The sequence below is a fragment of the Syngnathus leptorhynchus genome, chromosome 7 (assembly GCF_054491065.1).
Source record: "Syngnathus leptorhynchus isolate UIUO chromosome 7, UIUO_Slep, whole genome shotgun sequence".
NCBI lineage: Eukaryota > Metazoa > Chordata > Actinopteri > Syngnathiformes > Syngnathidae > Syngnathus > Syngnathus leptorhynchus.
In genome coordinates, this window is record NC_141201.1 from 13741450 (window position 1) to 13755732 (window position 14283).

Below are 14283 nucleotides of genomic sequence, written 5' to 3' on the forward strand. Positions count from 1 at the left end.
CGTCCATGTCAGCTTCCACCTTGGGTCAGATTGTGTATGGCACTGGTCTAGCTTTCATGAACACAGGCCTACTATCAGGTTTGACATGTAGCTTGTTGTCTTATCTCTTTGTTATCTCTTTCATGCTACCTAATTTGTCACGGGAAATCTCAATGTGTTTCTCCCGTATTTCCTGTCGCGGAGAGGAACTGTGTGACAGCTTCCTTATCGCTTGCCAATCCAATCGGAATCCCTGTACCCATGTACGCCCCATTATAGCAGGATGATTTTCCTTGGTCACATCAAGGGGAAGCTTTTTGGTTTGACCGTTGCACTGAACAGTCACATCTGTCATCCCTTCCATGTGCACTCGATGTCCCGTATATGCTTTAAACACTGTGTCTGATGGACGTAGTGGGAGGTGCCTGTTAGAGATGTTCCGACTCTAACTTACTGTGCAAGAACAACACAGGAGACAGTATGCCCTTTGAACACTTGCACGTGGAGAACTTGTTCGTCATTGTAGATACAACAATGTCCGAACAAATTCTGCAAGTGGAGAATTTGTTCGTTGCTGTTGACACAGCACTGTCCGAACAAAGTCTGCCGCTGCACCCATGCAAGAGAGTATTTATTGAGAAAAGAAGGGTGGGGGTGACAATTTACATGTGTGGTGGCCAAGGTGGGGGTTGAAACACCTGGCCTCTGATCACATCATAGCGGGGGATGTTTTACGATGTTGAGTAGACAAAACAACTTTGATTGCGTCTTCTACAATTGGTCAATCAGTGCAAAGGATCTTAGCACTTTGTTCTACTCCTTTGTTAAGACAGGACAAGCTTAGGTCAATCACCACTGATTACATTCCAACATAATATGATCAACCTAATCTAGGTCAATCACCACTGATTACATTCCAACATAATATGATCAACCTAATCTAGGTCAACCCTAACATATCCCTCCTGTTTATCATATGATGTTGTCAGGAAAAACAAACAAAAAAAAAACAAAACAAAACAACAAAAACACAGAAACAGCGTATCATTGCACCCATCACTTGCGAAGCATTTTCGATGGCCAAATCATTCAGTGTCTGTAAGACATGTACGGCTAAACAGCATCATTGCAATTTACGTAGATCAATTTTAGTGTGTGAGTGAAAAACCTGCGGCAAGATGTTATAATGCAGGAAAAGTCTCACACGGTCCCTCTGCCTTAGGCGACCAGAATGTTACCAATAACAACAGTCAAGACAAAAATTGCTCGTGATTGTTCAGCCGTCGGGGGCTTGGCACGCCCACTGTTGGAGGGTGAGCACAATTCTCACCCCCTCTGCAGCACTGCTTCGTCGGGGGAGAACCTGGAAGTGTCTGCCGTGTGGTTGTCGTCTTCAGTGGCCAGGGTAGACTACCTGGCCACCAAGGGGGAAGAGGATTATTCTGCCTCTATTTGAATTGGGGGCGGGGACGCTGGTGATGGTGGATATGCTTCCTTGCTGGAACCGTCGTGTTGCAGTCATCAAGTCCAGAACCATCCCCAGACAGGATCATGAGAGTCAAAGGTCACAACGGTCCTGCGTCGACGTGCAGAAGAGTTGGACGTGCAGAAGAGTTGCGTGCTGTCGTCAGCTGATGATGTTGTATCCTGTAGGTGTGGTCTGTCACCCACACTGGTGCAGACACTTGTCCAGTTGGCGGGCAGCATCGGACAACCACTTGAAATGGCTCTCTCATCCTGACACTTAGCAGTGACATCCAAAGCTCCCATCCAGTGTCCTCCTGGAGAGCAGTCGTCGTTGATGCATTTGTGGGTCTTGTTTCCTTGGATGTAACATGTATAGTTCACTTCAGCTGGTCTCTCTGTGTAGGCCACTTGCAGCAACGTTCGTCCTTTAACAGTTGCGTTGACATTAATTCAAAAGAGTTTGATCACAGGTTCTTTTCTGTGAGTCCAATAAAATCCATGTGCATGATTTGGAATGGGTAAGATGGTTTTGGAAACGAGCCTCTCTTAGGTCTCATGTTTCCTTGTGGATTATGTTTTACACAAACAGGACATGCTTTACAAAAAAAAATTAAGTAAGCATCTGAACCGAACCAAAGGTAGTGAATTGACCTCATCCCTCCTGTCGACACATGGCAAGGCCCATGTGTTGCAATTGCTGCTGCCTTAAAAAGTGATTTTGGTAAAACAGGTTTGTCATTGATGCGGTGGATATTATCTGTATCCACCAAGTGTTTCCGCACCCTGTTGTCTAATTCAGGTGGGGAACCATTGGGGAGCGCATATTTTAGCTGTTGCTGATAAGCACTCTCAGCTGCATCATTGAATGGGATGCCATTATGCACCCTAAATTCTTTTTCAAATGTTAATGGAATGGCAGCCTCATCACTTTTTATCTTTCCATTTTTGGTCTTTTGAATTTGTTCACATCGCTTTTTTTTTTTTTTTTTTTTTTTTTTTTTTTTTCAATTTATCCTACCATTCACACTCTCAACCACACAACTTTCATGCAAACAGCTCGGAAAAACAGGCAAAAAAAAGAATCTACGCCCTTCTTCAATTAAGAAAAAGAAGCTCTGTCTTTTTTTTTTTTTCAACCTGTTCCTTCCACTGGGACTCCAACCCAAGCTGTTCTTTGGCTCGGAAAAACGTACAAAGAAAATTCTACGCTCTTCTTTGAATCACAAAAAAGAAGCTCTGTGTTCCTTAGCACGTTCCTTCCACTGGGACTCCAACCCAAGCCAGATCCCGCAGCTTGGAAGAACAGACAAAGAAGAATCTACGCACCTCTTCAATGAATGAAAAGGAAGCTCTGTTTTCCTTAGTCTGTTCCTTCCACTGGGACTCTAACCCAAGCTGTTCTTTGCCTGGACAAACCAAACCGTAAACTTCATAGCTCGGACAAACCAAAGCCGTATATCTCATAGCTCGGACAAACCAAAGCCGTAAACTTCATAGCTCGGACAAACCAAAGCCGTAAACTTCATAGCTCGGACAAACCAAAGCCGTAAACTTCATAGCTCGGACAAACCAAAGCCGTAAACTTCATAGCTCGGACAAACCAAAGCCGTAAACTTTTTTTTTTCTTTTTTTTTTTTTTTTTTTTTTTTCTTTCAACCCCTTTCACAACAACACAATCACACAATTTTTAGGGCTTTAACTCACTTGTCCCCTGGTTCGTTGCACTGTCGGATTCCGTCAATCCACTGTTGTTCGACGAAGGCAGACCTTAGATGCTGGCCCAGCGAAGAATTTACTTGCCAGGTCTTTTCTTTACCAGGTCCTCCTAATGGACGCTGGCTTGTCGACAATGCATCACGTCGTCCTCCGTCGATCAGCAGTGGGTATGTTGGATCCGGGTCACGGCACCAAAATGTTAGAGATGTTTCGACTCTAACTTACTGTGCAAGAACAACACAGGAGACAGTATGCCCTTTGAACACTTGCACGTGGAGAACTTGTTCGTCATTGTAGATACAACAATGTCCGAACAAATTCTGCAAGTGGAGAATTTGTTCGTTGCTGTTGACACAGCACTGTCTGAACAAAGTCTGCCGCTGCACCCATGCAAGAGAGTATTTATTGAGAAAAGAAGGGTGGGGGTGACAATTTACATGTGTGGTGGCCAAGGTGGGGGTTGAAACACCTGGCCTCTGATCACATCATAGCGGGGGATGTTTTACGATGTTGAGTAGACAAAACAACTTTGATTGCGTCTTCTACAATTGGTCAATCAGTGCAAAGGATCTTAGCACTTTGTTCTACTCCTTTGTTAAGACAGGACAAGCTTAGGTCAATCACCACTGATTACATTCCAACATAATATGATCAACCTAATCTAGGTCAATCACCACTGATTACATTCCAACATAATATGATCAACCTAATCTAGGTCAACCCTAACAGTGCCTCATGTGTTTCCTATAGATCTTGTGTGACACTAGTGATCCTTTGACTTCGTGTCTATCTGCATTTTCACCACGTCCCTTAAACTTGGGTTCAGCCCAGTAGCCATCTGAGCTCTCACCTACACTCATTACCCATATCATATTTACAGGCACTTCTTCCTCTGAAGAATCACTATTTTTTTTATTGTCATGGCGAACTGTGCGAACATGTCTATTCTGTTTGTATTTCACATTGTCTCTTTTGTTTCCAGTCCTTGAGCTTTTGTCTGCGCTCTGTTTACTTCTGCATGCCCGCTTTATGTGGCCTTTTTTACGACAGTCCATCTCTTCACACCAGCATGTTGATGCAAGGTGTGCAGATTTGCCACAGCAAAAACATGGCCCTTGTGCATTTGGTTTATTGCTGTTGAGTTGGTGCACTCTTCCTGTGGCACTTAGTTGCTGGGCTTCCCTTGTTGTCATTTCCATTGTTACACTATTAATGGCCTTTTCCAACATCAAGTTTCTGTCTGTGAGTAATCTCTTCTGTGCTGTGTTGTTTCTCAGTCCGCATACTAGCCTGTCTCTCAAAGTGTCATTTAACACATCCTGGAACTCACAGTTTTCAGCTAGCTTGCGACATGCTGCTACAAACTGGGTGACCGACTCACCCTCCTCCTGGCTGCGTCTGTGAAATCTGAATCTTTCTGCGATTACCAGGGGATTTGGTGAAAGATGGTGTGCCAGTACGTCCACTATTTATTTGTATGTTTTACTGCCTGGCTTTGCTGGTTGTAGTCGGTCGTGTAGCAGGTTAAACATTTTTGGCCCTATTATACTCAAAGAAGTGGGTGCTAACTTCTCCTCCTCTCTATCATTAGCCACGGTGAAGTGATCAAACCGCTTGGTATATGAGCTCCATTGTTCAATACTCTCGTCAAAGGGACCAATTGAGCAAACTATTCCAGCCATTTTAAGCTCCCGTTTGTATGGCGCTGTTTTCCCTTCACTTACGTCTTTTTCCAGTAGGCTAGGCTACTCCTTTTCACTCTTCACCACACTACTCACAACGTTGTCGATAGTCCACTGATCACTCCTCCCCTCTAGCTGAAGCTGGCCGTCATGTTCAAGGACACCTGGAGTGGTGATAGCGACTACTTGCCCACCATCCGCAGCAGTGCGAGGCATCAGCAGGGAAGAGAAATAACTTTCACTTTCACATTGTGGACAACACGCGTCAGTCCAGACGTCTTCGTCGCCAGTTTTGTTATATCCTTACTATTTTCCAGGTTCTTATACAACAAGAATAGGTCGGACAACGATGTGAAGGTTAACTGGTTTATTTGCGCAACACAGAATGCGGCCTGTAACCCATCCCACTTCCCGGGGTTCCTTACTACGGAACTTAAGTTAGCCCAAAATACACAACAGTAGCTATGCTTTTCATACTGTTAAGCACCATGAAAGCTACAGGTCATTGGACTGCACATCTGGCTTGTTAAGGAAGATTTTCACAGACTACCCATCAGCTCAAAAATTCTCATGCCCCCAAACGAATACAGAAGTTATTGTAAATTTCGTGATAGCGGCCCCCTCCTACCTCGGCTAAAACTACAAATATGTCTACCAGAAAGGGAGGCACACATCTTGCGGGCTGGAGGGTGTGGGTATGAAGTATCTCATTTGCATTTAAAGAGACTGCGCCAAAATGTCCTGCTCTGAGCTGCACCTCAGAACAAGTAGAAAAGAGGGACCCCTGATGGCATCAAAACGAGGAATTCAGACAAAAGCACAGCTGTTCCACTTCCTCAGGCGACTCTTCTGTGAAACTCCTGAAGTATGCAGACGACACCACTCTCATTGAACTGATCCGGGATGGTAACGAGACTGCGTACAGACAGGAGCGGCTGGTCCACTGGTGCAGCCAAAACCACCTGGAGCTGAACCCGCTCAAGACCGTGGAGATGACAGTGGACTTCAGACAAGACCCTTTACCACTTTCACCCCTCACTATCCGCAGTAAGACTATTCTCTCCACAGACACCTTCAAGTTCCTGGGACCTGGGAGAATTTCTCGGGACCTGAAATGGACCAGCCACATAGGAAGAAGGCTCCAGCAGAGGCTGTACTTTCTGAGACAGCTCAGGAAGTTTAACCTGCCACAGGAGCTGCTGAAGACCTTCTACACTGCCATCATCCAGTCTATCCTGTGCACCTCCATCACTGTCTGACTTACGAAAGCCATACTGGTGTTCATATAGTATATTGTGATTATTGAGGAAGCTACACAGTCTATTGTGGGCATGTTTTTCCAAGATCTTGGACAAGACAGGTAAAATGGATATCGGGCGATAATTGATAAGAACTGTCGGGTCATCATTTTTAAAGATTGGTACAATTTTAGCCAACATTAGTTCCTGTTGGACAATGCCCTTTGAGAAAGACAAATTAAAAATGTAACATAAGGGTTTCACAATCCAGATTGCAACTTCTTTCACAAGTCTGGAGTAAAAGTGATCATGACCAGAAGAAGTGTTTTTAGAGATGAAATTATGTTATGAATCTCTTGTTCAGTGGCTGGGGTCAGAGTAAAAGCTGCAGAAGTACTAGTCTCCATATAATTGATTGGGTTATCGGCTACTTGTGGAATTTGTCTGGCTAAGGTTGATCCAATTTCTCTGAAGAATTCATTACAGGCGATTGTTTTGGGATCAGCTAAAGGCTTGTAATTTACTATCAACTCAGAGGGAAATGAATTCGATGATTTCTTTTTATTCAGGATTTCCTTTACTGTAGACCACAAGGCTTTCATGTTCTTGCTGCTTTTGACGATTTCATTGGCATAATGTTTCTTTTTTGCAGCTCTGATCACATGGTTGAGTTTGTTTCTATATTGTATGTACTTATCATGATTCATTGATGAATGCTTAGCGATGAATGTTTTGTACAGTTTATTTTTGTGCCTAATAGATTTAGTAATTGCCCGACGAGCCCAAGGCTTCGAACAAGATTCACGTTTGAGGCTTCTATTCTTTATGGGAAAAGAATAATTATGATGCTTGGTCAGCTCCTCCAAGAATATGGTGTATGCCTGCTGGGGATTAGGGTTCCTTAATACAGCATCCCAGATACTGTTTTGAACTTGCACTTTAAACTTGGAGATTGTTTGTTGATGAATAAGTCTTTATGTGTCCATCGGCTTCCCAGTAGGAAGAAGAGTGTTTGCTCGTGAGGAGGTACGAGAGAATATGGGAAGGTGATCAGAGAAATCAGGTATCTTAGATTTTGGAGGTTTATAAATGCACCCTATAACTGTTCGATTAGACTCTATGAATACTGCTTCTCCACTCAGCTCAAAACATTGTTCAATATCAGGTCTTTCTTTATATTCCAACTTACTACTAACATACAGTGAAACACATCCTCCATTCTTGTCTTCTCGGCATCTGTGGACATCACTGTAATTGTCCAAGGCATAGTCATCAGAATTATCTTTGTGTAGCCAAGTGTCAGAGATGCCTATAACAGAAAAGGGAAAGTTGAGGTTGGAGATAGTTAGAGCAAGATGGTCAAAGTTTTTAGAAAGACTATGGGCATTTACATGCAGAAGAGATACACTGGAATTATGGAATTGATCACTGGCTGTTCTAAATTCATCATCAAGTAAATATTTGCATTTGTCAGTTACACTTTGATTCATGAAATTAAAACAATCAACATCAGGATGGTCAATTGATAATGTATTCCATGGAGAGTCATTAGTGCTGTTGATGTCAAGTTCCGTTTCTGCGCTTCTATATGAGGAAATGTTGTGCAATGTTGGCATCATTAAAGAAGAAACGTCAGAAAACCGTCATGCGTTGAACGGTCAAAACAACACACAAAACAACGTTCGTTTCTTTCACTCTTGAAAGCTGCTGCGTGGCCAGCGTTAGCTGCGTGGCCAGCGTTAGCTGCGTGGCCAGCGTTAGCTGCGTGGCCAGCGTTAGCTGCGTGGCCAGCGTTAGCTGCGTGGCCAGCGTTAGCTGCGTGGCCAGCGTTAGCTGCGTGATAGTAAGATCTTTGTCTTATGTGTTGAATGTTGAACAGAGACTGAGATGTACTGAAGTCAAATTCCTTGTTTGGTATGCTCAAACATGGCCAATAAAAATTCTTGAATCTTGTTCAAACTTTATATAGACCACAACTGAATGAGTAAAACATAAAACAGTACAATTTATTACCGTGGTACGTGGGCATTAATTTAATGCCGTTAACCACGTGAATGGAATTTAAAAACTAAGCCATATTCGAGCCGTTGGTTTACACATTTTTTGGGGGAGGGGGGTGCTCAGGTGTTTGACATTGCCGTCCAAAACGGGAACGCCCTTTTTGTTGGATCATATTGCATTGAGGAACTATGTTCACTAAGTGCATCTCCTTCAAGTGTCCGTAGCAGAAAGATGGCAGTCAAACATGTCAGCCTCTTGTACGGTGAGATAACTCATTTACTCTAATAGTGATTGCAAATGTACGTTGATGTTTTTTTTTTTTTTTTAGCATATTATTGAACTCAGTCATGAGGTTTTTAAGTATATGTATATAAAAAAAATCAACATCCTGTCCCTGTGGGTTCTCTTAAGAATAAAATAAGCAAACACTCATTGGTCAGCCCTGAGGGAGGTAGACAATTAAACAGGTCAGCATGAGGTGAGGTGACGTTACACCAAGCCTGTGCGTGTGTGGGAGAACACGCACAGCAGGACAACCAAAAAACAGCAACAACTCTGACAGACAGTCTCTCTTTCATGAGAAAATGAATGAGAAAGACAGGACTCACAAGAAGGAGCTTAGCGTTTGTGAATGGAATTATGAATATGAGGATTGCTCTTTGCTACTGTTTTTCAACATGTTACAAGACTGAAAAAAAGAGTGGTTTTATTTATTTATGTATTGATTGATTGATTGATTGATTGATTGATTGATTGATTTTTGTTTGTTGTCGTTTTGCTAAGAGTTCTCTGTAGTGGACACAGATTGAATTTTCTTTCACATTTGAGATTGCTCATTTTTCAGGTGGTAAGCCTTTCTTATTTGCTTGTTTGCAGTCAAGGATTCCTTAAATTAACCTCAAAAGTACGCCGAAAAAATTAACTGAGACAGATGATTTATTTCTCATTCTTCTAATTGTCTGCACTGATGGGCAGCAAGATATTGTGTAAGGAGAGGGGAAAAAAGGAGAAGCCGTTTCAGACCTAGAGTTACACTGCCATCAGGTGGACAAAAATATATAGTTAAATTGAAACGTGAATCTATAAAGAGGGGGTCACAATCCTAGTCCTCAGGATCCAGTGTCCTACATGTCATGTCTTCCTGGTGTAACACTGCACATGAAGAAATAACCGTCACTCTGGTTATTTTGACATAATAAAAAGTAATCTAGGGGGCTCTAGAGTACCAAGTTGACCACTGTACATAAAGAAATGACGACCTGCAACGTTTGGTTTATGTTTTACACACGTTTTTATTTTTATTGCCAAAATTGCATTTTCTCGACGAGTTAAGCACGTTTTCTGAATTATCGCTCTGGTTAGTTTGGCATAATAAAAACTGCTCTTGGGGGCTTTAGAGTTCAGAGTAGACCATTGCACATGAAGAAACGACCACCTGCAACGTTTGGTTTATGTTTTTTATTTTTTTTACCGAAATCGCATGTTCTCGACGAGTTAAGCGCGTTTTCTGAATTGTCGCTCTCCCGTCACTATGGTTATTTTGACATAATAAAAAGTGCTCTTGGGGGCTATAGAGTACCGAGTTGACCATTGCGCATGAAAAAATGAGCACCTGCAAGGTTTGGTTTATGTTTTACACACGGTTTTATTTTTATTGCCCAAAATCACATTTTCTCGACGAGTTAAGCACGTTTTCTGAATTGTCGCTCTCCCGTCACTCTTGTTATTTTGACATAATAAAAAGTGCTCTTTGGGGCTCTAGAGTGCAGAGTTGACCATTGCACATGAAGAAATGACCACCTGCAACGTTTGGTTTATGTTTTACACACGTTTTTATTTTTATTGCCCAAATCGCATTTTCTCAACAAGTTAAGCACGTTTTCTGAATTGTCGCTCTCCCGTCACTCTGCTTAGTTTGGCATAATAAAATTTGCTCTTGGGGCCTCTAGAGTTAAGAATAGACCATTGCACATGAAGAAATTACCACCTGAAACGTTTGGTTTATGTTTTACGCGCGTTTTTATTTTTATTGCCTAAATCGCATTTTCTCACCGACTTAAGCACGTTTTCTGAATTGTCGCTCTCCCGTCACTCTGGTTAATTTGTCATAATAAAAAGTGCTGTTGGGGGCTCAAGAGTACCAGGTTGACCATTGCACATGAAGAAATGACCACCTTCAATGTTTTACCAGCTCAGTGGCCTAGTAGTAGAGTGTACGCCTTGAGACTGGAAGGTTGTGGGTTCACACCGCGGCCGGGTCATTCGAAAGACTATAAAAAAAATGGAACCCATTTCCTCCCTGCTTGGCACTCAGCATTAAGGGTTGGAATTGGGGGGTTAGATCACCAAATGATTCCCGAGCGCGGCGCCACTGATGCTCACTGCTCCCCTCTCCCCCAGGGGATGGATCAAAATCACATGGGGATGGGTTAAATGCAGAGGACAAATTTCACCAGGTGGCTCGGTGGGGCAGTGGATTGCACGTCCGCCTCACAGTTAGGAGGGTGCGGGTTCGTTTCCACCTCCGGCCCTCCCTGTGTGGAGTTTGCATGTTCTCCCCGTGTCCGCGTGGGTTTTCTCCGGGCACTCCGGTTTCCTCCCACATCCCAAAAACATGCTTGATAGGCCGATTGAGCACTCCAAATTGTCCCTAGATGCGAGTGCGAATGGTTGTTCGTCTCTGTGTGCCCTGCGATTGGTTGGCAACCAGTTTAGGGTGTCCCCCGCCTACTGCCCGATGACGGCTGGGATAGGCTCCAGCACGCCCGCGACCCCCGTGGGGACTAAGCGGTTCAGAAAATGGATGGATGAAATTTCACCACACCTAGATGTGTGTGTGACGATGATCATTGACTTCTTTTATGTTTTACGCGCGTTTTTATTCGTATTGCCTAAATCGCATTTTCTCGCCGAGTTAAGCACGTTTTCTGAATTGTCGCTCTCCCGTCACTCTGGTTAATTTGGCATAATAAAAAGTGCTCTTGGGGGCTCGAGAGTAACGAGTTGATCATTGCACATGAAGAAATGACCACCTGAAACGTTTGGTTTATGTTTTACGCGCGTTTTTATTTTTATCGCCTAAATCGCATTTTCTCGCCGAGTTAAGCACGTTTTCTGAATTGTCGCTCTCCCGTCACTCTGGTTAATTTGGCATAATAAAAAGTGCTGTTGGGGGCTCGAGAGTACCAAGTTGATCATTGAATATGAAGAAATGACCACTTTCATCGTTTTTTTAATGTTTTACACGCGTTTTTATTTTTATTGCCTAAATCGCATATTCTCGCCGAGTAAGCGCGTTTTCTGAATTGTTGCTCTCCCGTCACTCTGGTTAATTTGGCATAGTAAAAAGTGCTCTTGGGGGCTCGAGAGTGCCGAGTTGATCATTGCACATGAAGAAATGACCACCTGAAATGTTTGGTTTATGTTTTACGTGCGTTTTTATTTTTATTGCCTCAATCGCATTTTCTCAAAAAATGTCTAGTTATGTCTTTTTTATCAATTTAGCGTGCAGGTGTACCGTAATTTTTGGACTATAAGTCGCTCCGGAGTATAAGTCGCACCAGCCATAAAATGCACAATAAAGTACAAAAAAAACATATATAAGTCCCACCGGAGTATAAGTCTCACTTTTGGGGCAAATCTATTTGTCAAAATCCAACACCAAAAACAGACATGAACCAGTAACAACAGGCTAAACAATACGGTACGCTAACGTGACATATACACAAACGAGGAGCTGAGAACGGGCCTGACGTAACATTTAGAATTATTCAATAAGTATTACATAAATAACACATTTATTAAACCATCTGTGTCACTCCAATTCATTAAATCCATCGATCGTGCTTTATGTAAACAATGCCGCGTATGCGCCGCATATGCTCACGTCGGACCCGTTGTAAGTTGCATTTCTAATTATTCCACAGACCCATATAACAATATATAAAGTATATTTCAAATAACTGTCATATTACAACAATATTATCAAACCATCGGTGTCACTCCAAATCATTAAATCCATCGATCAAATTCCTCCTCCTTTATGTCAACAACGCCACGCGCGCTGCGCAGATCTAGTATATAACTATATTGGAGCATTGACAAAGTACCAGAAAAGACGTGGGTTTATATAACAACAATATTATCAAACCATCTGTGTCACTCCAAATCATGAAATCCATCTTTCAAATTCCTCTCCTTTATGTCAACAACGCTATTTTGTTGCGTAAACAAAGTACCAGGAAAGACGTGGGTTTGGTAAACGGCTCTTTATTTAACAAAACAAGAGTTCAACGAGCCAACAACTACTGAACTTCCAGCCACGGAGGTGGAAGAGAGCTCCATAGAATAGGATCGGGCGTGCGTAAAAGCCATGTCCGAGCCCCATCCCTGGACAGCCACCCGGACGAGCGCCGGCCCCCGACTTCCATCCACGGAGGTGAAAGAGAGCTCCGTCGAGAAGGACCGGGCGTGCGTAAAAGCCATAATATTTTTTCTGTGTCACTCCAAATCATTAAATCCTTCAAACTCTTCATCCTCCGTGTCACTTACAAACAAAGCTGCGAATGATGCCGGTAGTATGTGGGGCCCTTCGTCATCTCTGTCATCCCGTGATCAAATCCTTTGTCCTTTATGTAAACAACCGCCGCACGGCACGGGTGACGTCACTTGCAGTTCAAATGACAGTAATCCCTTGCTACATCGCAGTTCGTTTATCGCGGTTTCACTACATCGCGGATTTCAGAATTTTGAAAATGTGTGAAAAAAATCACATATAAGTCGCTCCTGAGTATAAGTCGCCCCCCCCACCCAAACTATGACAAAAACCGCGACTTATAGCCCAAAAATTACGCATTAAAATTTAAGCATTAAAAAATTATTACATGCTTAAAATGTTTATTTTATTGATTTAATGTGTGAATGTAGTAATTGTATGCTCATGTACTTTATTCAGTGAGGTGTGAGCATATTTGTTTTTGCAGCTAGACGGGACATTTTGGAACACATTTTCTTCAACGTACAAGTGTCACTGGTCGATTCAGACGAGCGAGCGCCCTGGAAGATGTTTGGAACCTACCTGACTGTCTTCAGACTGCAGCAAGGATCCATTTGGACCTCCGCCAAGGCCTGCTTTCCTTTCATTCCGTAATCATTGTTGTTCAGGTCCAGCTCTTGGAGGTGGGAGGGGTTGGACCGGAGAGCCTTGGCCAGTGAGATGCATCCTCACGTGGTGATCATGCAGGACTTGAGCCTGCTGCAAAGGGGCGGTATCGCGGGTGGGCGAAGCCCTAGGTTCTTGGGTCGACTGGCCTTCTGGAGCTTGACGGGGTGGAGGAGAGACTTACCTGAGGACTTGCAAGGTACACTGCGGTTTTGCTAGTCCGCCGGCGAGAGCCTCCAGCCCGTCGTTGTACAAGAGGTTGTAGCTGAGATCCAGATCCCTAAGGTTGCAGGATGAGCTTAGAACGGAGGCCAGCACCTTGCAGCTTTTCTTGCTCAGGTTGCAGCGCGAGAGCCTGAGAAGACAAGAGGACAGCTGACACGGGCGAGCCAAGCCAAGGTTCTTGGGCCGGCTGGCCTTCCGGCGCACGACAGGGGTGGAGGAGAGCGTTACCCGAGGACTTGTAAGGAACACTGCTGCTTTGTCAGTCCGGCGGCGAGTGCCTCCAGCTCATCGTCATACAAGGAACTTTTTTATAACAAGGTACAAGTGTACATACTGTAAATATATTTTTAGAACTCTTTTATTACAAGTTTTCTATAACAAAGTACAATATTGTAAATATGTTTTTAGAACTCTTATTATTATAACAACTTTTTTTAATAAAAAGGTGTACGTACTGCAACTGTGTGGACACTCCCTGCCTTCTGCTGGCGTGTGAGCAACTTTCGTGCCATAATTCCTCAATTTAGAAGGTTTATTTTTAATTTGTGAATTTTTTTTCGGGGGGGGAATCCGCGATGTACTGAAGCCGTTATAATCAACCCGCGATGGAGCAAGGGACTACTGTATAGTGATGAGAAGGCATAGCCTGCCTCCCTCCCTCTTTCCAGAGGCTGCGGTCTTGCTCTAATCAACTTCAACCCGTCTGGAGGACAAATAAGCGATGTAGGGGAGAACGTATGAATCCGTTTCGAAAGAAATTCTGCCTCTTGTGGCTCCTGCTGCGACTTGCAGTATTGGGAGCGACCTGCAGACG

At 43.4% G+C, this 14283-nt stretch overlaps 1 protein-coding gene across 2 annotated transcripts in view; it reads right to left on the reverse strand.

Moving 5' to 3' along the window:
* Positions 1-14283, reverse strand: part of LOC147054834 (ribonuclease inhibitor-like) — a 256301-nt gene that overhangs the window by 223714 nt on the left and 18304 nt on the right. Inside the window, exons 2-4 of one of the 2 annotated variants that reach the window (XM_085916241.1) lie at positions 13429-13599; positions 13161-13337; positions 5136-7391 (exon numbers count right to left, since the gene is read on the reverse strand). The exons of the other annotated variant lie outside the window; for it this stretch is intronic. Coding sequence (XP_085772367.1) covers positions 13307-13337; positions 13429-13599 — 202 coding nt within the window. The 3' untranslated portion in view covers positions 5136-7391; positions 13161-13306. Of the gene's footprint in view, positions 1-5135; positions 7392-13160; positions 13338-13428; positions 13600-14283 lie in introns of those variants that run through there. 2 annotated transcript variants of the gene reach the window in all.